General features: G+C 40.5%; 1 protein-coding gene across 10 annotated transcripts in view; it reads left to right on the forward strand.

Moving 5' to 3' along the window:
* The first annotated feature begins 450 nt into the window (after window positions 1–450).
* Window positions 451–20,731, forward strand: part of LOC109880990 (nuclear factor 1 B-type) — a 97,577-nt gene continuing 77,296 nt past the window's right edge. For 2 of the 10 annotated variants that reach the window (XM_031832411.1, XM_031832414.1), the window contains exons 1-2: window positions 2,666–3,252; window positions 6,938–7,469. In XM_031832411.1, coding sequence (XP_031688271.1) covers window positions 3,223–3,252; window positions 6,938–7,469 — 562 coding nt within the window. In that variant the 5' untranslated portion in view covers window positions 2,666–3,222. Of the gene's footprint in view, window positions 916–2,665; window positions 3,253–6,937; window positions 7,470–20,731 lie in introns of those variants that run through there. The other 8 variants (XM_031832417.1, XM_031832419.1, XM_031832420.1 and 5 more) reach the window with 7 other exon arrangements.

Here is a 20,731-nt window from a genome sequence, read left to right on the forward strand (position 1 = left end):
GTCGAGAGAATTGATGCAATTGCCTCATATAGAATATGAAGGATTTGCATATTAAGGAAATACTTCATCAAGAGTAGTTCTTTAAGCCTAGTTCAAATCAATTAACGACAGTAGCCACACTGTTGGTAGCCTTTAGTACAATTTGAAAACTATTATAAATGATGGGCTGTAAAAACAAAAAAAGTACCTGAAATAATAATCATGGTAATATGCTAATAATAGTACGCCTATTAAAAGCAATTTGATAAAGAGTATTATTATTAGTGACCAGTAGGCTATAGCCTATAATATAATAACATTGTGTTATGATTATATGTCTAATTGACATAATAACTAAAAATATATATTTGGTTTCCTTGTAACCACAGATAACATAAATTAACTCACATCTATAACCACTGAATAACCACAACTTCTGCCAGTCTAGCAGTTTGCAGCCTGTGATGTATTGCCACAACACTGAGTAGCGAGCGGAAGTGAGGGGTCTACAAGCGGAGTCGAGAGGCCGCCGCGGCACTGACCAATGAGAGGCGAGAATCCAAGTTCTAGTGCGGAGCTCTCTTTGGCTGCGCAGAGCGGCACAGAGAAGGCAGTCAGATAGGGGAAAGTGAGGCGTAGACCTGCCCAGTTCCGAAAACTCAGCCTCTTCTGGATCGCATTCAACAACAACTGAACAACCCAAAAGCTATCCAAAAGTAAGACGTGAAGAGGAAGGAAGATTTTTTTTGGGGGGGGCGACTTGATTTTACGCGCATTTCTGCCAAGAATTCTCTTCCGTTTTTTTGTTGTTGCAAGCACTATCAAGAAAAAAAGCCTGAAAAGCACAAAGTTGAACGTGAGAAATGTGAAGGCACCGGCTTGTGTTTCACCCAGGTTCCAGGATCCCCCTTTAAATCCATGCAATACAGTGCAATGGTACGTGAACGTAGATTATTATTGCAATAACGTGTAATTTACAACATCGCCTTTTCCTACTGTTGACTTGCTCTTCACTGCAACCCGGTCTGGTTGAGCAGGAATAGAATTATGTCAATGACAACTGGACAAGTCCCGTTAACAGATATGCAAATGCTTTTCAATTGGTCGGAGGAGCGCCCAAAGAAAATGTATTGGCACACATACTGCGTTAACCTCCCCTGCCCCCTTTGTTGGCAATGAACTTGATTCGTAATGTATGGAGGAATTCTATAGGAGTTTACAGAGGCAAGGCGTTAACAACAATGTCTGGTTTTCTGCGAACGAAAAAGTGCACATTTGTAGGGATAATTGTTCTGATTTACACCATATTTATATCATTGCTATATAGTCCAATAATGACCCGTAACTTCCGTGAAAAGGAAAAGGTTAACAACACGATGTTCCTCCGCGTGCAATGAAAAACAGGTTACGGGCCATTGGCGAAGTAGTCGAATACTTTTACACATAATCGCATTTTACTCTCTCAGGATTAAAAATGAAACATTATTTACTATTTGTTTGACACCACATTGTAGTTTAGGCCAGTACATGTATATTACTGTGGAGTTGAAGCGAAGAGTCGTTGACAGGCTGCTCCTGTCCTCTACGCTGTTCCAGTAGTTCCTAAATGGTGGATCTGTCCGGACCTCATAGGTCGTAGCTATGAGTTGTGGTGTTGGAAAATGTTGTTGTGGTGTTGGAAAATGTTGTTGTCTCGTTTATGTGGTGGGTCATGCGGAAATTGTAATGACCTCAGGTGTGTCAGAGTTTTGGAACCACTCCACTGTTTATCCAAATTACATCAGAACCATGCGCCACCGTGACATACCACGGGTGGAACAGTTTCCTGTAACTGGCATAGTTTAGAAAGGCCATATGCTATATATTTGCCGACATTTAAACTGGCAATATACAGTTGCTACATCCATTTTGTTGGACATATAAATTAATGATATGTACCCATTGATTCTTGAAGAATATACTTTATAAATGCCTCACGAGCTTAGTTCAACTGTCGTGCCTCATCAGAAAACAGAACCCTAAATATGTTTTTACTCCAATTTTTGTAAATAATGTCCATGTAAATAACCATTATATAACCTCAAAACATGGTTTAAACTATCATGTTGATATCATGGATGGCCAGTCCTTGTATCCATAGCTCAGTCTATGAATTTGAGAGTGGTTACATTTCTTCAGGTCTTTCACTGAGCTTTTTGTAGAAACGGGTGGGGAGCCAGAGGTATCAGGCAATAAGAATTAGATTACTTGAAATTCTAAACTATTTGCAGTTTTATTAAAGGTGTGCGTGCCATCAAGACAAATCAAGCTACTTTTGTTGCAATTTCAACATGTATTGTAAGTAGAGGGGGCCATTGTATATATTGTGGATTGAGTGAGAAATGCATTTTAGAAGTTTAGTACAGGCTATATTGGGCATTTCTATTGGATTTTCTGTTACATATTCCTGTATACTGTAAAGGAAAATGATCGACAGGTTAACGCTGCATGTAAAACAAGAGTTCGAATAATGTCTCGAGTCCTTACTGTATTTGTGAGGGGAATTTTCCATTGCGATTCTTTTTGAACGGGGCGCTGGTCCAAAGTCTTCCGCTCATAAAATCATAACTCATACAGCAAGAGAGAGAGGGGGGGGGGGGGGGGGGGGGGGTCGTTTTATGCTGTGTTTTCTGAGGGAGACGAAAAGGTGGGCTAGTGGAAATGGAATGCGTTTGTTGGAGGAGGAGGAGTATAGACTATGACTGTGTAATTAAGTGAGAGAAAACATATTGGGGACGGATTTGTTAGTATCGTGCAGACTGAGGGTGTACAGGTCGATATTATAGGCTATCATGTTTGAACAAGAAGAGTGTGGAATCTGAAATTCAGCGCTTTCTATACTTTTCACAATACTTTCATGAATTAACTTCTCACATTATAAAGCGCACTGTTCCAGAAAATCGGGTTTTCTTTTTAACTTCATTCACCGGCTCGGATTGAGATAACCATATAGGGATACAATGTGCTGCTTTGGAAAATAATAGCCTGTCTGCCATATCGTCTCCATTTAAACTGAGAACAGAGGATTGTTTGGATCTCCACAATCTAACTGATGTTCTTGTATAACAACTTTGCGCGGATAACTTCTCCACAATCTTGCATGGTGCTTTACGGGCAAGGAGGAATGGCGCGATAAAGTGGTAGCCTATACCTGGCATTCAGAAGAATCAGTCGAAGTACCTATTTTGTGTACACTGCTGGCTCATGATGTACTCTCCGATTTGTCTTACTCAGGTATATGGAATGATTTTAAGTTTTGATTTCTTATTATCGATTATGTGCCTCTATTATATACGCAAGTGCCGCGCAATTTATTGAGTCGGCCTATCTTAGTTATATGATAGTCACTTGCACTACCAGGCGACTATCGACAAAACAATGCTTTGAAAATGGTCGTGTTTTGTATAAAACTATAGTTCATATACTGCTTATATTTTGTAGCAGCCATTGGTTTTATGTAACTTTTGGTATGGAAATGGTTTTCACCTGGCCTTACGTGTGTTGATTAAAAGTGCACGAAATAGGTTGTATTATAGGATGACAAGTTAATTTTGAGTTAGAAAGAACATGTGTGTTACCAGTGAGAGAGAAACCCCCCCCCCCCCAAAATGCCGTGATCATAATCATGCTATCAGATTAAATTATCAAAAACTACATTCCTTTGTCCCGTGTCTCATGTGTAAACTGAAACAAATCAACAGATTACCTTTTAACCAAATTATATTATTATTATTTAGATTTAGATTACCACCATTTGGTTATGGCCTGGTAATATTATAAAATTTAAATAATCATAGTGCGTTTCAGGAGAGCGTTTCACTCAGTTTAGCTGCATGGGAGCCACTTGCAGTGAATGAAGATGAAAACAATGATAATGGTTGATTCAGTGGTTAGACAGAGTAGCATGGCTTTTGGCTGACTCAGTTTGACTGTTTATATTTTACTTGGCATAAGTAAGTGATTGACTGAGATGTGGTTTAGTTTGTGCTTAAGAGGATTGGGCTTTTATGGCCTCAACTGAAGTTCACTGCACAAGGCCCTTGCCAACTCATTTGTCTTACACAGCATCACATGCAATTCCAAGGCTTACCTTAGTAATGTTGCATAGCTAAACCTTAATTCTAGTGCAAACTAGGCTTACTTTCTTATATGAAGGGAAGACGTTTCTGAGTTTTAATTGGTTGCTGTGTAAATACTATATATAAATACTATATATATATATATATATATATATATATATATATATATATATATATATATCTTACTGTTACTGTATCAACAGTTATTGCCAATATTATTAAAAACGAACGTTACTTTTATAACAACTAATGTCTTGCTTAAAATATACTATCACTTCACAGCAATATTGACTATATTACAATTTTTCCTTCTACATACTCAAAAAATGTTGCTTTTTATCTTTCAGAAACTCACCTTCTAAAGCAAAAGGGCTATAACAACATCAGTTCATACTTTGATAAAAATGTCATGAGTTGTTATTAATGATCGATTTTGCTTCAGTGTTTTAGTTCAGCGCCCAAAGTCACGTTTTATTGGCACATGACAGTGCAGATCAACGATGTGGCTTCCTCTGAGCAACACCATGCGGGTAGCATGAGAGCATAGATACAGGAGGGAGTGGATCTCTGTGGTTTTCCCAGAGCGAGTCTGCCTGCCTACACAAAGAACAATATGTGGTTTAACTCCTCCAAAGCCTTTTTCAAAAGAGCCGTCTCACAATTTTTGAGTTTGAAATGTTAATGACTTAAACATTCTGATGTTTAAGTTTTTGCTGTTTACTAAGTCCAAACAGGTATAATATAAGATTTCTTTGTTATTTATTGTTTATGTTAAAAGTGTATTAAAACACTTTAGGCTGCCCATAGATTTGTCTCAACTTAAAAGTATTTGCAATAAAGTTGGTTTTATAAATAGTAAAAAACAAGTTCCTTTGAATTATTAACATCTAATACTTTTCAGAATAATTTGTCTTAGTCAAAATTACATGCTCCTTGGCATTGCACTTTGCAGTCAAACAAGCTACCTATAGACAGGCCTACGTTTGTGAGGAAAAACAAATCTAACCTACCCACCTAAAGTGGATTTAGAAAGGATTTCATTTCTGCTTAGCACAAGGCATTTCAATCCCCCCCTTATTAAAGGAGCAGAGGAACTAGAAAGAATGTGCAGGTTGTGCCAAGATGCCATTTTCATTGTCAACCTTGGTTAGATTTAGGAATGACTCGGAGTAAGTGCCATGCATCTATGAAAACACATTAAGGGACATGGCGTGGGACTGCAAACCTAGTCCCAAACCAATGTTCATAACGGCTATGAGCATTTTTGACTACACTCCAGTCCCCCCTTCTAGACTATCGTTTCTCCACTTCCAGTGAAGGGCAAATACATGTTGGAATGTGGACGGTTTGATAAGAGAAATGCAAGTGTGAGGGGGCATGATCCTCGTGCCAACTACCCAACAGTCTTAGTCAGAGCATGTTCGGGGGAAACGGGAACAGCACCAGACTACATACTAATCTGGGCTTCCCAGCAGTCTTAGTCAGAGCATGTTCGGGAGAAACGGGAACAGCACCAGACTACATTCTAATGTGGGCTTCCCAGCAGTCTTAGTCAGAGCATGTGTGGGGGAAACGGGAACAGCACCAGACTAGATTCTAACTGGGCTTTCTAGCAGTCTTAGAGCATGTGCGGGGGAAACGGGAACAGCACCAGACTAGATTCTAACTGGGCTTTCCAGCAGTCTTAGAGCATGTGCGGGGGAAACGGGAACAGCACCAGACTAGATTCTAACTGGGCTTTCCAGCAGTCTTAGAGCATGTGCGGGGGAAACGGGAACAGCACCAGACTACATTCTAATGTGGGCTTTCCAGAAGTCTTAGTCAGAGCTTGTTTGGGGGAGACGGAAACAGCACCAGACTACATTCTAATGTGGGCTTCTCAGCAGTCTTAGTCAGAGCTTGTTTGGGGGAGATGGAAACAGCACCAGAGTACATTCTAATGTGGGCTTCCCAGCAGTCTTAATCAGAGCTTGTTTGGGGCAGACGGAAACAGCACCAGACTACATTCTAATGTGGGCTTCCCAGCAGTCTTGGTCAGAGCTTGTTTGGGGGAGACAGGAACAGCACCAGACTACATTCTAATGTTTTCTTCCCAGCAGTCTTAGTCAGAACATGTGTGGGGGAAACGGGAACAGCACCAGACTAGATTCTAACTGGGCTTTCCAGCAGTCTTAGAGCATGTGCGGGGGAAACGGGAACAGCACCAGACTACATTCTAATGTGGGCTTCCCAGAAGTCTTAGTCAGAGCTTGTTTGGGGGAGACGGAAACAGCACCAGACTACATTCTAATGTGGGCTTCCCAGCAGTCTTAGTCAGAGCATGTGCGGGGGAAACGGAAACAGCACCAGACTACATTCTAATGTGGGCTTTGCTCTATTGTGGTGTTGGCGTTGTAATAAACACTGTGGCATCCTCATGTCTTCAACAACCTAGATTGTTATTTCTCAGATGTAACCCCAGCCGTATTTAAGATGGTAAAACTGGTGTTAATGATGGTGTTTCTTCTTTTTTTCTGAACAGATTTGTGCTGTAAACTCTCAGACCAGATAGACTTGACTGTCTTATAGGAGTCAATATGTGACAGTCATGACCATGTGATTTGTCTCCAGTACAGAATTGTTTTAATTTAGTTGTTATAATTTTACTGTATTTTCAATATGCCTAATGTCAAATTTTGTATATAAGGTATTCTGTAACAAGGTGGATGTGTGTATTGTCTATTTATTTTTTGTTCAGGGTGACTTCTGGCTTATCGAATGGGAACGTTTTGGGGAAAAAGCCACTTGACATGACTTCTCTGTTTCTTTTCCTCTGTCTTCCCTTCCCCCCTGCCTTTCAGGATGAATTTCATCCCTTCATCGAGGCACTTCTCCCTCACGTCCGTGCCATCGCCTACACGTGGTTCAACCTCCAGGCGAGGAAACGCAAGTACTTCAAGAAGCATGAGAAGCGGATGTCTAAGGATGAGGAGCGTGCGGTCAAGGACGAACTGCTCAGCGAGAAGCCCGAGATCAAGCAGAAGTGGGCCTCGAGGCTCCTCGCCAAGCTCCGCAAGGACATCCGCCAGGAGTACCGCGAGGACTTTGTGCTCAGCGTGACGGGCAAAAAACACCCGTGCTGCGTCCTCTCCAACCCCGACCAGAAGGGCAAGATCCGCCGGATCGACTGTTTGCGGCAGGCCGACAAGGTGTGGCGCCTAGACCTGGTCATGGTCATCCTGTTCAAAGGCATCCCGTTGGAAAGTACGGACGGAGAGCGCCTCGTCAAGTCGCCGCATTGCACCAACCCAGCACTTTGCGTCCAGCCGCATCACATTACAGTGTCGGTCAAGGAGCTCGACTTGTTTCTAGCATACTATGTCCAGGACCAAGGTAGGTTGAATTACTGTGTGAATCACTGGTTGGGTGGGTGGAGTTAGGGGTTGGCCAAGGTCATGGGTCATATCTGCTGCCATCTTGGCCGCCTCATTGGAGGGTGGTTGGAGTCTCTCAGCTATGGTGGCCTCAGAAGGTGGCTGGCCTTTCGTGAAAGACAAAAAAGGCCAAATGTGCAATCAGGCTTTTCAATTTTTTATACAATACAATATAACCAGGATAAAAACCATAATATACATTCACACATAATTTGCGCACACAGACGATAGAAGACAAGATAGTGTGTGTTGCGTTGCTTTTCTCTTCTGATTGGTTTGATACCGGTGCTGTTGTGAATGCTGTGTTTTTTAGGCACACACACGTTCTCTTTACAAAGACTTACTACATTAAAGTGCCGACAACTTATGTGTTCACAAAATGTATTGTACACTTTTGGATGATTGAACATAATAGAAATTAGAACATCATTTGATGTGACAGATAAGAATGTATGGTTTTAAACAGGGGATTTAGGGAAAGAGAGAAATGTATGTTTTTTTATGGATGTACAGTATTTATTTTTTCCTGACAAATGTTGATATCAGTTTTGATTTTTGATTAGATATTTAATCTAGTTTTTGTAACAAGGAGTTCCTACATTAGATTTTTACTGAAAAATGTGGTTTGGAGACAAATGTAAAATGAACAAATGTGTTACTTCAATCTCGGCATATAGTCAATTAATCAAATTGACATAATTTCACAAATAGTGCATAAATACAGTAGATACATTGGCAAAATATACATTACATTATTTGTTGGGTAAGGAAATGTGAATGTATTGGATTTTTAAAATAGAATGAAAACTATTACAGAAATGAACTTAATGCCTATAAACTCAAACGTAGTCATAGCATTTCTTGATGTTATGCTAGAGAGTGATCTTTATATAGTTCTAAGAAGGTGAAACTAGCAAGAACAGTCATTTTCTCAGACCAAATATATATAATTTTACAAGACATTGCTATATATATTCTGGCAAATTCTGGTTGTTTTGATATTCATTCTCTTAGGTATTTGCCACTTGAACCTTTTCAGTGCTACATTAACAACTATTTCCTTAAACTTTTGTTCGATTTTTTATTACAAGTGTGCATTTAAAGTTATTTAAAACTCCCTTTCCAACCTTGGGCCACAATAAATCCCCTTACGATAACGCCAACACATTCAGAAAGATACCCACCATAATACTGTTGGAGAAGAAACGCAGACAGTTTAGCTAGCTCATTGTCATGAAAGGCAGAGCCTCCATTTTGTGTTTGATAAGTACCAGGGGAAGCAGAAGGCTCAGCAGAGAGACAATAATGGTTGCCACTGGCACCATGGTTGGCATCAGACCCTCTTTTGTGTCTTTTGTGGGGCGCTGCTGATTCTCATGTCTAGTTTGCATCTGCCACAGTTGAATAGTATCAGAGAGCACACCTCAAAATGTCTCAAATGTGGTCCGCTGATATGCAAGGAATAATAATTTACAAAGCATACTGCACACCACAGGTTGTGGTAATTTAATTGAATGGTTTATATATATTTTTAAAGTCTGAATGTTGCATTTGCCACTTGCGATGTGTATACATATGGTTGCCAAGTTGGGGAGTCCTAATATTTGAAAATATGTTTTTCCGTTATTAATATCTTTCCCAAGTGATGAATAGTGATGAAGGGTAATCAGCTTTTCCTGTATCGGCAGCTTACCATATTCATTTTTTGAGTAGCTTAGATACCACATATCGAATCTTCATTTGCAAAAGGACGGACATTTTGTTAGCCGTTTCATTTCAACGAGACTTTCAAAGATTTTCCAACAGTTTTTTTAATAGCCCAGAAAAGTAGGACACATTTTCGAGTACAGCTTAAGGGCGGTCTTTGGCATACCGTTACCAGTGCCCAGCTTTCTAGACAATCTCACCACATTTTGGTAGCGTGCAAGGCGGGTGCCATTTTGTTTGCGCTCTGCCAGGCAGGCAGGGAAAACGCCAGTAAGGGTTGTTAGAGTTTCCGAGGTTGGCATCAAACCCTCTTTGTCTGCTCCAGCGTGCCTTTGATTCGTTGGTTGGCCTCCGCAATGCAGTGGGCACGCTGGAAAGTTTCTGACAGTGGCAGAATGTGGACCGCCATGCTTTTGTTCTTCTGCAACAAACAAACAAAACACAAAGAAAAAAGTAACAAACTGCTGCCCCACTTCAACAGAATATGCCGTTTCCGTTAGTCGTTAGGAAAAAATGATGTCATATGCTCCATGGTTTATTTGATTTAGATTGTATGCCATTCAGACTTTAGTGTTCTCCTAGGTGAATTATACAATTCCATATTCTTGAATATGTATCTGCATTCAAATCGGTTTAAACAGCAACCCTCTGAAATGTTGTGGTGCCAGCTGCTTCTTAATGGCTTCTTATGTAATGTAAATGAAATGCTACTTTGTGTATAAAAACATGAGTTGGTGCTATAATGAACATTGTGGGCTAATGCCCAAAGAAAGGTCGCTGGCTCAGTGAGTTGGGTGAATCTAGAGAGGCTTCTCAACCCGTTGTTGTCGTGCATAGACGCGCTTAGCTGGGCAAAATCTGCCCTAGCAGCACCCGTGTGCATGCCCAGATGAATGCCAGCGGGAGGGGGTTGGGGGCAGGGAGTGGGCAAGCCATTGTGCCAACCTGCCAGTCTTCTCAATGGAAACTCACTGGCATGGGCATAATACCCTTCGCCATGCGCTGCTGCTAGTAACCACCTTGTGTTCATCAGACATTTCTGTTTCGTATTGTAATTTCAAAGATTTTTTGGTATCATATTCTGCATATCAAGTTCCATGGCTAGAGAGAATATTTTGGATAATAACCAGTCTGATTTGTCAGGACATGTTTGGAGATAGGGCCTCTGTTCACTCAGTTTCATTTCACTTGTCATCACTGTTTCACACGCAAACATTTTGCTTACCATATATGAACTGTCGAGGATAAACTGTAGACTTACTTCTTCAAATATTCAGAATAAGAGAGCATTTCATTTATTCAACCCAAAGCTTGTGATTTCCAAGAGATTTCTTATAAATCTCTGGGTCCCTTTAGCAGCTAAACAGTGATTGGGATGACTAATGGAACATTTCTAAAAAATTGTGCTCTGAATGCCAGATTTGTAAGAGGATTCAGTAGATTCTGCATGATTTATGTAGTATTTATCTCTTATCCGGCCTGGAATACCCTTTTCTACTCTGTGTTTAGCTCTGTTCTAGACTCGGAGGAACATTATTGATGAAATATACTCAGAGCCTCAAAAGACCAGTTATTTAATATGATTGAAGTGTCTCATACATGAAGGGGCTGTCTGAGTGCTTCTCTTTTAGATAACTGGCTGAGGTCCTTCCAACGTTTTTACCTACTAATGAGTACTGATGTCTGTGGAACTGGTGTCCCAAACTTGTCTCTTTTAGCTTTGGATGTAGATCCTTTCAACAATAATTATTTTTCTTGTTGAAAATCTTCCCACAAAATTATAATTTTTTACTTTAAAGAAAATCAGTGATTTGCGAGTCCATGTTGAAGATAAAAACAGTTTAACTCATAGCCAGTAAAATAACAGGCTTGGTTGATCCAAGGTTCAATTCCCTTCCTTGTTATCCTGGTGCTGAAAGTTAACGCGGCCGTAAAAACATTATGTTTTCATTTTCTAAATCTTCCCCCATTTATTCCTTCAACATTTTTTTTACAATCTTGATAGGTGCTGGATCTAATACAGTCTGCCATGTTAAAACGATGGCTCTGTTTTACGAGAGCCAGACATCGCTTATAGTCCTGGTGTCTTGACCTCGGCTAAGAGATGTGGCGGGCTGTCCTCTGAAGTTTAATTGAGCAAAAAAGATCTGTGAAAATACACGTTTGGCCCCAAAGCGTGTGGGTGGACTGGGGGTGCTTTTGGCCTAAGAGGGTGGCGGGGGACTACCTGTAAGGCCCTCTGCTCTTTGACCCCGATAATTGGGGTCAGCCGTCGTGCTTCACAGACCACCAGTGGTCCCCTGACCACCATTTCTCAGTCTGCGCTCGTCCTCCCGTCCGTCTGTCAGATTTTGACTCAGTTAGTGGGAGAGTCAACAAAAGACAGGTGTTCCCTCCCAGGTTGGCGTGGTGTCAATGTTGGTCGGTTGTCTTCTCTGGTCATTGGCAGGCTGGTCACGCTGCACTGTGTGGGGTAGCGGTTGGAGCTGTGTGCCTCTGGGTTTCCAGCTGGCTGCATTTGGGGCATGGTCAAGGGCAGTGAGTTTGATCTCAGGACCTCCGGGTCACAGTTTGACCTCAGGACCTCCCTCCCTCCCTCTTTTCCTTCCACCTTCTCCCTTTTCCTCCTTTTCTCCCTCCTTCCTCTCCTCCCTCTTCTACTCCTCCCTCCATTCTTTCTTCTCCTCTGCCAGGAGTTGCCCCTGTGGGTTGGCACACCGCCCACCCCTCTCTGACTCTCCGTCAAGTCACCCCCAGACTCCTGTGACAGCTGCTTCAGGCCCAGGGCTCATAGCCAGAAAAGGATGGCTGGGAGGATGCCAGTAGCGGGAAACTAAATCGTTGCAGACCCACAATGTTAAGGACACCACCTTTCCATGTCTTTTGTTGTGGTTAGGATGACAAAGAGCTATTTTGTTAGTGCAGTCCAGTAGTCTGCTTATTCCAGTAGTCTCTGTCGGTGGAGTCAATATAAGAATGGTTGTCCTTTTGATGAAGCGTGTTTTTATGTGCAGTATCACGATGTTCAACGCAAAAGAGAGATGGTTGGTTCACATTTATTTTTTAAACAACAATACAATTATTCCTAGTTCCAATGTAACAGAGGAAACTTCGTTCTGAATTTAGCCAAGAAATTCTGCGAAGGCTTTGTTCATTGTGAACCACAATCCTGTGCTGCTCAGTAGCATGCTGTTGGGCCTGCAGTGAATACCTCACTCGGAGCCATAACCTATCGATCACATTACATCTAATCCACTTAGAACAAGTCCCTCCCAGCTCTGCTGCCCACTTTATTGATTTGCTCTTCCTGCTAAATGTCCCTCCCCCATATCTCTTCCCTCTGCTAATCTTCTCTTCTACCCTGTTGCTGTGTAAATGATGTGGTGTTACTCGAGGCTATTCAGGTAATGCTCTCTCTTTGATTTCTTTCTTTCTTGATTGATTTCATTATTTATTTCATTATTTTATTTATTAATTAACTGCTAGACTACCTGCCGACCCTCATTCCTTTCTCCCATGTTTAGGATCTTTTCCTGCTCTGCCTTTGCTTTCTCCTACAATCATTTCTTCCCTCCAGCTCTCTCTCCGATGCTAACCCCGGTGCTTTGAAACAAGGCTTCTACAACTCAGTATGAGCCGCATGTCATTAGTAGAAGGGTTTTGCTCCGGCAAATACCTCCAGGCTTAAACAGCCCATGTTACCTCCTTAGCCCTCCGCAAGGCTTAAACAGCCCATGTTACCTCCTTAGCCCTCTTTTGTGTGCACTGTGTACATAAATCTCCATGGAAACTAGACTACTCTGTGTAGAGGTCACAGCCCTATGTGGATGCCTGCTTCTCAGCCAACGTTATCACTTCTTTTCACTTTAAAAGCACATTTGGTCTGTAACTCCTTTAGTGCCTCTTTAGGCCTTTTGTCTTTTTGAGAAGTTTCCACAGTTTTGTAGGCTACAGATCAATTTTTCTGTGAGTTCAGCTCATAGAAATAGAATTAGAACATGATTATATATTTATATCTATATATTTATATATATATATATATATTTATTTATTTTACAGTATCCTTATGTTTCAGCGCCATCAGACTTTCCCAGGCTTTGTGAGAATAGCCTAATACATTTCAACCCCCCTGAGACCACTTGACAGGAGTGCTGGTGTCGCCCCCTCCTCCCAGCTAGTCCCGTCCTGTCAGCCAGCCCTTCTAAATGTAGACAAATGGGTACATTCACCCCCTGTCCCAAACCACACACTGTACACTACCTTACTGTCCTGGCTTACAAAGACCCTGCTGCAGCCTCCACTACTACCATCCAACGAACTGCTGTCTACTCTACTCTGCTCTACACTGCTCTGCTCTACTCTACTCTGTTCTACTCTGCTCTGTTCTACTCTGCTCTACACTGCTCTGCTCTACTCTACTCTGTTTTATTCTACTCTACTCTGTTCTACTCTGCTCTACTCTTCTTTAATCTGCTCCGCTCTACTCAGCTCTACTCTACACTGCTCTGCTCTGATCTACTCAGTTCTGCTCTGCTCTGCTCTACTCTGTTCTATTCTACTCTATTCTGCTCTGATCTACTCAGTTCTGCTCTGATCTCCTCAGTGCTACTCTGCTCTGCTCTGTTATACTCTACTCTGTTCTGCTCTACTCTACTCTGTTCTGCTCTTCTCTGCTCCACTCTGTTCTGCTGTACTCTACTCTGCTCTACTATGCTCCACTCGGTTCTGCTATACTCTACTCTGCTCTACTCTAATCTACTCTGTTCTACTCCACTCTGCTCTACTCTACTCTACTCTGTTGTACTCTGTGCTACTCTACTCTGTTCTACTTTGTACTACTCTGATCTACTCGCCTCTGTTCTACTCTATTCTGCTCTACTCTACTCTACTTCTGTTCTGTTCTACTCTACTCTGTTCTACTCTACTCCGCTCCTCTCATCTCTTCTGTGCTCTCCTCTTTCCTCCTCTCTTCAACCAGCCAGTCTGCCTGCCAGGCCCTATCTGACAGCAGGGATTGCACAAGATCAGGAGGGAAAGACAGAGGAAGATGGAAAGAGAGAAGGAGATATGTAGATGAACATTGAGAAGCGGCAAGATGAAGAACTGTACATCATTGAATACTGGCCAGATAAGACATTGATTCACATACAGAGGACAATAGAAGCATGGAAGAAGCATTCCTTTAATGTCATCTCTGTCTTTCAAATCCAGAGAGTGCAAAACCAATGTGCATCCTTCATCAAGCTAAAGCACATGAATGACCGCCAAGGAAAAATAAGAAAGGGGTGGAGGTGGGGGAGGGGGACAGGGAGTGAGGGCCAGACAATCGGGGGAGGTTGCCAGGGAGATGGTAACTTCTCTGTACCCCCTCCCGCGCTCACCATTAGACTCTTTTCATTTGGGACAAGCCCGATCAGAGGTCTAGAGTGATGGTAGTCTCTTCTTTTGTCTGCAAGTACAGTACTCCCTGTCATTCTATAATGAGTTGCCAAGTTTGAGACAGATAAAGAAAAGGCAACCCATTACAATGTTTGTGTGAGTGCGCACGCGCGTGTGTGTGGGCGTGTGTATGCGTTTGTGCATGATTGTGCATGCGTGCATGCTTGTGCATGCCTGTGTGTGCCTACACGCGTGTTTGCGTGTGTGTGTTGGAGTAGGCGTGTTTACTGCATGTTGTTTGCAGGATGAATCCCCGGTGGAACACTGGATAATGTCATCCTGTGGGTCAAAGAGGCGGCTGGGGCTTGGGAATGGGTGTTTGGTATGAGTTAGTGCCCCATTGAGTTGTCAAAGCCTGTAGAGGCCCACTTTTCATTCCTCACATATGTCTGTGGCACTAAAACCACTCTCCTGACATTAGGATTGAACTAAAACCACTCTCCTGAAATTAAGATGAAACTAAAACCACTCTCCTGAAATTAAGATGAAACTAAAACCACTCTCCTGAAATTAAGATTGAACTAAAACCACTCTCCTGAAATTAAGATGAAACTAAAACCACTCTCCTGAAATTAAGATTGAACTAAAACCACTCTCCTGACATTAAGATGAAACTAAAACCACTCTCCTGAAATTAAGATTAAACTAAAACCACTCTCCTGACATTAGGATTAAACTAAAACCACTCTCCTGACATTAAGATGAAACTAAAACCACTCTCTTGACATTAAGATTGAACTAAAACCACTCTCCTGACATTAAGATTGAACTAAAACCACTCTCCTGAAATTAAGATTAAACTAAAACCACTCTCCTGACATTAGGATTAAACTAAAACCACTCTCCTGACATTAAGATGAAACTAAAACCACTCTCTTGACATTAAGATTGAACTAAAACCACTCTCCTGAAATTAAGATTAAACTAAAACCACTCTCCTGACATTAGGATTAAACTAAAACCACTCTCCTGACATTAAGATGAAACTAAAACCACTCTCTTGACATTAAGATTGAACTAAAACCACTCTCCTGACATTAGGATTAAACTAAAACCACTCTCCTGACATTAAGATTGAACTAAAACGACTCTCCTGAAATTAAGATGAAACTAAAACCACTCTCTTGACATTAAGATTGAACTAAAACCACTCTCCTGAATTTAAGATTGAACTAAAACCACTCTTTTGACATTAGGATTAAACTAAAACCACTCTCCTGACATTATGATTGAGCTAACACCACTCTCCTGACATTAAGATTGAACTAAAACCACTCTCCTGACATTAAGATTGAACTAAAACCACTCTCCTGAAATTAAGATTGAACTAAAACCACTCTCCTGACATTAAGATTGAACTAAAACCACTCTCCTGACATTAAGATTGAACTAAAACCACTCTCCTGACATTAAGATTGAACTAAAACCACTCTCCTGAAATTAAGATTGAACTAAAACCACTCTCCTGAAATTAAGATTGAACTAAAACCCCTCTTTTGATGTTAAGATTGAACTAACACCACTCTCCTGACATTAAGATTGAACTAAAACCACTTTCCTGACATTAAGATTGAACTAAAACCACTCTCCTGACATTAAGATTGAACTAAAACCACTCTCCTGACATTACGATTGAACTAAAACCACTCTCCTGAAATTAAGATTGAACTAAAACCACTCTCTTGACATTAAGATTGAACTAAAACCACTCTCCTGACATTAAGATTGAACTAAAACCACTCTCCTGACATTAAGATTGAACTAAAACCACTCTCCTGACATTAAGATTGAACTAAAACCACTCTCCTGACATTAGGATTAAACTAAAACCACTCTCCTGACATTAAGATGAAACTAAAACCACTCTCTTGACATTAAGATTGAACTAAAACCACTCTCCTGACATTAAGATTGAACTAAAACCACTCTCCTGAAATTAAGATTAAACTAAAACCACTTTCCTGACATTAGGATTAAACTAAAACCACTCTCCTGACATTAAGATGAAACTAAAACCACTCTCTTGACATTAAGATTGAACTAAAACCACTCTCCTGACATTAAGATTGAACTAAAACGACTCTCCTGAAATTAAGATGAAACTAAAACCACTCTCTTGACATTAAGATTGAACTAAAACCACTCTCCTGAATTTAAGATTGAACTAAAACCACTCTTTTGACATTAGGATTAAACTAAAACCACTCTCCTGACATTATGATTGAGCTAACACCACTCTCCTGACATTAAGATTGAACTAAAACCACTCTCCTGACATTAAGATTGAACTAAAACCACTCTCCTGAAATTAAGATTGAACTAAAACCACTCTCCTGACATTAAGATTGAACTAAAACCACTCTCCTGACATTAAGATTGAACTAAAACCACTCTCCTGACATTAAGATTGAACTAAAACCACTCTCCTGAAATTAAGATTGAACTAAAACCCCTCTTTTGATGTTAAGATTGAACTAACACCACTCTCCTGACATTAAGATTGAACTAAAACCACTTTCCTGACATTAAGATTGAACTAAAACCACTCTCCTGACATTAAGATTGAACTAAAACCACTCTCCTGACATTAAGATTGAACTAAAACCACTCTCCTGAAATTAAGATTGAACTAAAACCACTCTCCTGACATTAAGATTGAACTAAAACCACTCTCCTGACATTAAGATTGAACTAAAACCACTCTCCTGAAATTAAGATTGAACTAAAACCCCTCTTTTGATGTTAAGATTGAACTAACACCACTCTCCTGACATTAAGATTGAACTAAAACCACTTTCCTGACATTAAGATTGAACTAAAACCACTCTCCTGACATTAAGATTGAACTAAAACCACTCTCCTGACATTAAGATTGAACTAAAACCACTCTCCTGACATTAAGATTGAACTAAAACCACTCTCCTGACATTAAGATTGAACTAAAACCACTCTCCTGACATTAAGATTGAACTAAAACCACTCTCCTGAAATTAAGATTGAACTAAAACCCCTCTTTTGATGTTAAGATTGAACTAACACCACTCTCCTGACATTAAGATTGAACTAAAACCACTTTCCTGACATTAAGATTGAACTAAAACCACTCTCCTGACATTAAGATTGAACTAAAACCACTCTCCTGACATTAAGATTGAACTAAAACCACTCTCCTGAAATTAAGATTGAACTAAAACCCCTCTTTTGATGTTAAGATTGAACCAACACCACTCTCCTGACATCAAGATTGAACTAAAACCACTCTCCTGACATTAAGATGAAACTAAAACCACTCTCTTGACATTAAGATTGAACTAAAACCACTCTCCTGACATTAAGATTGAACTAAAACCACTCTCCTGAAATTAAGATTAAACTAAAACCACTCTCCTGACATTAGGATTAAACTAAAACCACTCTCCTGACATTAAGATGAAACTAAAACCACTCTCTTGACATTAAGATTGAACTAAAACCACTCTCCTGACATTAAGATTGAACTAAAACGACTCTCCTGAAATTAAGATGAAACTAAAACCACTCTCTTGACATTAAGATTGAACTAAAACCACTCTCCTGAATTTAAGATTGAACTAAAACCCACTCTTTTGACATTAGGATTAAACTAAAACCACTCTCCTGACATTATGATTGAGCTAACACCACTCTCCTGACATTAAGATTGAACTAAAACCACTCTCCTGACATTAAGATTGAACTAAAACCACTCTCCTGAAATTAAGATTGAACTAAAACCACTCTCCTGACATTAAGATTGAACTAAAACCCCTCTTTTGATGTTAAGATTGAACTAACACCACTCTCCTGACATTAAGATTGAACTAAAACCACTTTCCTGACATTAAGATTGAACTAAAATCACTCTCCTGACATTAAGATTGAACTAAAACCACTCTCCTGACATTAAGATTGAACTAAAACCACTCTCCTGAAATTAAGATTGAACTAAAACCCCTCTTTTGATGTTAAGATTGAACCAACACCACTCTCCTGACATCAAGATTGAACTAAAACCACTTTCCTGACATTAAGATTGAACCAACACCACTCTCCTGACATCAAGATTGAACTAAAACCACTTTCCTGACATTAAGATTGAACTAAAACCACTTTCCTGACATTAAGATTGAACTAAAACCATTCTCCTGACATTATGATTGAACTAAAACCACTCTCTTGACATTAAGATTGAACTAAAACCACTCTCCTGACATTATGATTGAACTAAAACCACTCTCTTGACATTAAGATTGAACTAAAACCACCTTCCTGACATTAAGATTGAACTAAAACCACTCTCCTGACATTATGATTGAACTAAAACCACTCTCTTGACATTAAGATTGAACTAAAACCACCTCCCTGACATTATGATTGAACTAAAACCACTCTCTTGACATTAAGATTGAACTAAAACCACTCTCCTGACATTATGATTGAACTAAAACCACTCTCCTGACATTAAGATTTAAGAACAAACTCAGCAGACAGGTGTAGCTGTGTATTTTGACCGGTGTCGGATTATCCAACATCCCATCGACATTGATGCCATTAGAAGCCTAATCCAAAGCAGTAGGAAGAGATATAAACTTCAACAAATCTTGTCATGTGTAAAACGCAACCATAATGTATATATCCACTTGTTATTTTCTGAGACAAGATTTTTCATAACAATGTAAATTCATCAAAAAGACTTGAATTTTCATGATATTCAACAAATCTGTTCTACACGATTGAAACTATAAATATATTGGGAAGATATCAGATAATTTATGATTGGGCTGCAGATTTCCATGAAAGTTGTCGTGTTCTAGCGGCATGGGGACATCCTGTGGGGTGGAACAAGGAGAAAATCAATCAGTCTAACGACAGGTGTCAGAGTATGTCTGGACAGCTACTTTCCCCCTGTGATAATCATATCCTGTTTTCACACAGCGAGACACACACACACACACACACACACACACACACACACACACACATACACACACACACACACACACACACACACTCACTCACTTACTCACTCACTCACTGAGCGAGAGAGGGATTTTCCAGTTGGGAGTTAAGCCTACAGGAAGAGAGAGATCGGAGCAGAGGAGAGAGAAATTCAGAAAGTCAGAAAGATAACATTTGACCAAGTATTCCAATGGTTTATTTGATGAAAACGACTCTTTCCAGTGCAACGAAGAATACCAAACCAAGAATAGATACCTGAGGTCAGGCATGCTATACATGATTAGTCAAATAAACACAAGAAAAATCATCATCAGATCTAAGTTCAGTCCAAACATCCACTTTTGCCTCCTCCACAACATGAGTGATTGTGTATATATATGATAAATATTTAATAGACCCTAACAAAGCCCCATTATCAGCACTGATAGGTCCTGATAGGTCACTGAGAGGTGATTCCACCGCTCTCTGTGTTTTGACAAGCCAAGTGGAATGGCGTCAGAGCGAGGTGAATAAAGCAGCCGTCGCTATGCTAACAGAGTTCTCTTATGAAAGCTGTGATTTTATGAGGAGGAATGAGGCCTCGTTACGATAGGCTGCTCAGATTCTGTCTGAAAGGCTATACGCCCTGGCACTGGATAACTGGAATTCTTCTCAAATTGGCTTCCCTCTTCCCTGCCTTGTCTTTTCCCCTGGCATGGAACTCCAGCTGTTTTTTGGGGTGAAGACTGTGCTGATCTCGAGAATACCTTTAACCACACACATGGACATCCACGTGTACGCATCATGCATGCACGCACTTGTGTGTGTTTGAAGGAGTCTATTTAACCAATCGAGTGTTTTTGTCGAAGAGTCTGCCATCTTTTTTATTTTTTTTTGCGTCGTCCTGTCCCATAGGAGAAGCCATTCCTCTAGGTTGAATCAGACATGAATGTCCCCAAGAATAGCTTTAATGCGCGCTTTAAGTGCTGGTGCACGTTAATACACTCAGCTTCAGTTGAAGGGGATGCTGGTTGGAAACACTGATGGAGGTCAAACTGGTTCTTAACAGCAGGCTAACTCAAGGTGCCCACTTGGCTAGTCCAATGGCATTCAGTAACC

The sequence above is a fragment of the Oncorhynchus kisutch genome, linkage group LG9 (genome assembly GCF_002021735.2).
Source record: "Oncorhynchus kisutch isolate 150728-3 linkage group LG9, Okis_V2, whole genome shotgun sequence".
Lineage (NCBI taxonomy): Eukaryota > Metazoa > Chordata > Actinopteri > Salmoniformes > Salmonidae > Oncorhynchus > Oncorhynchus kisutch.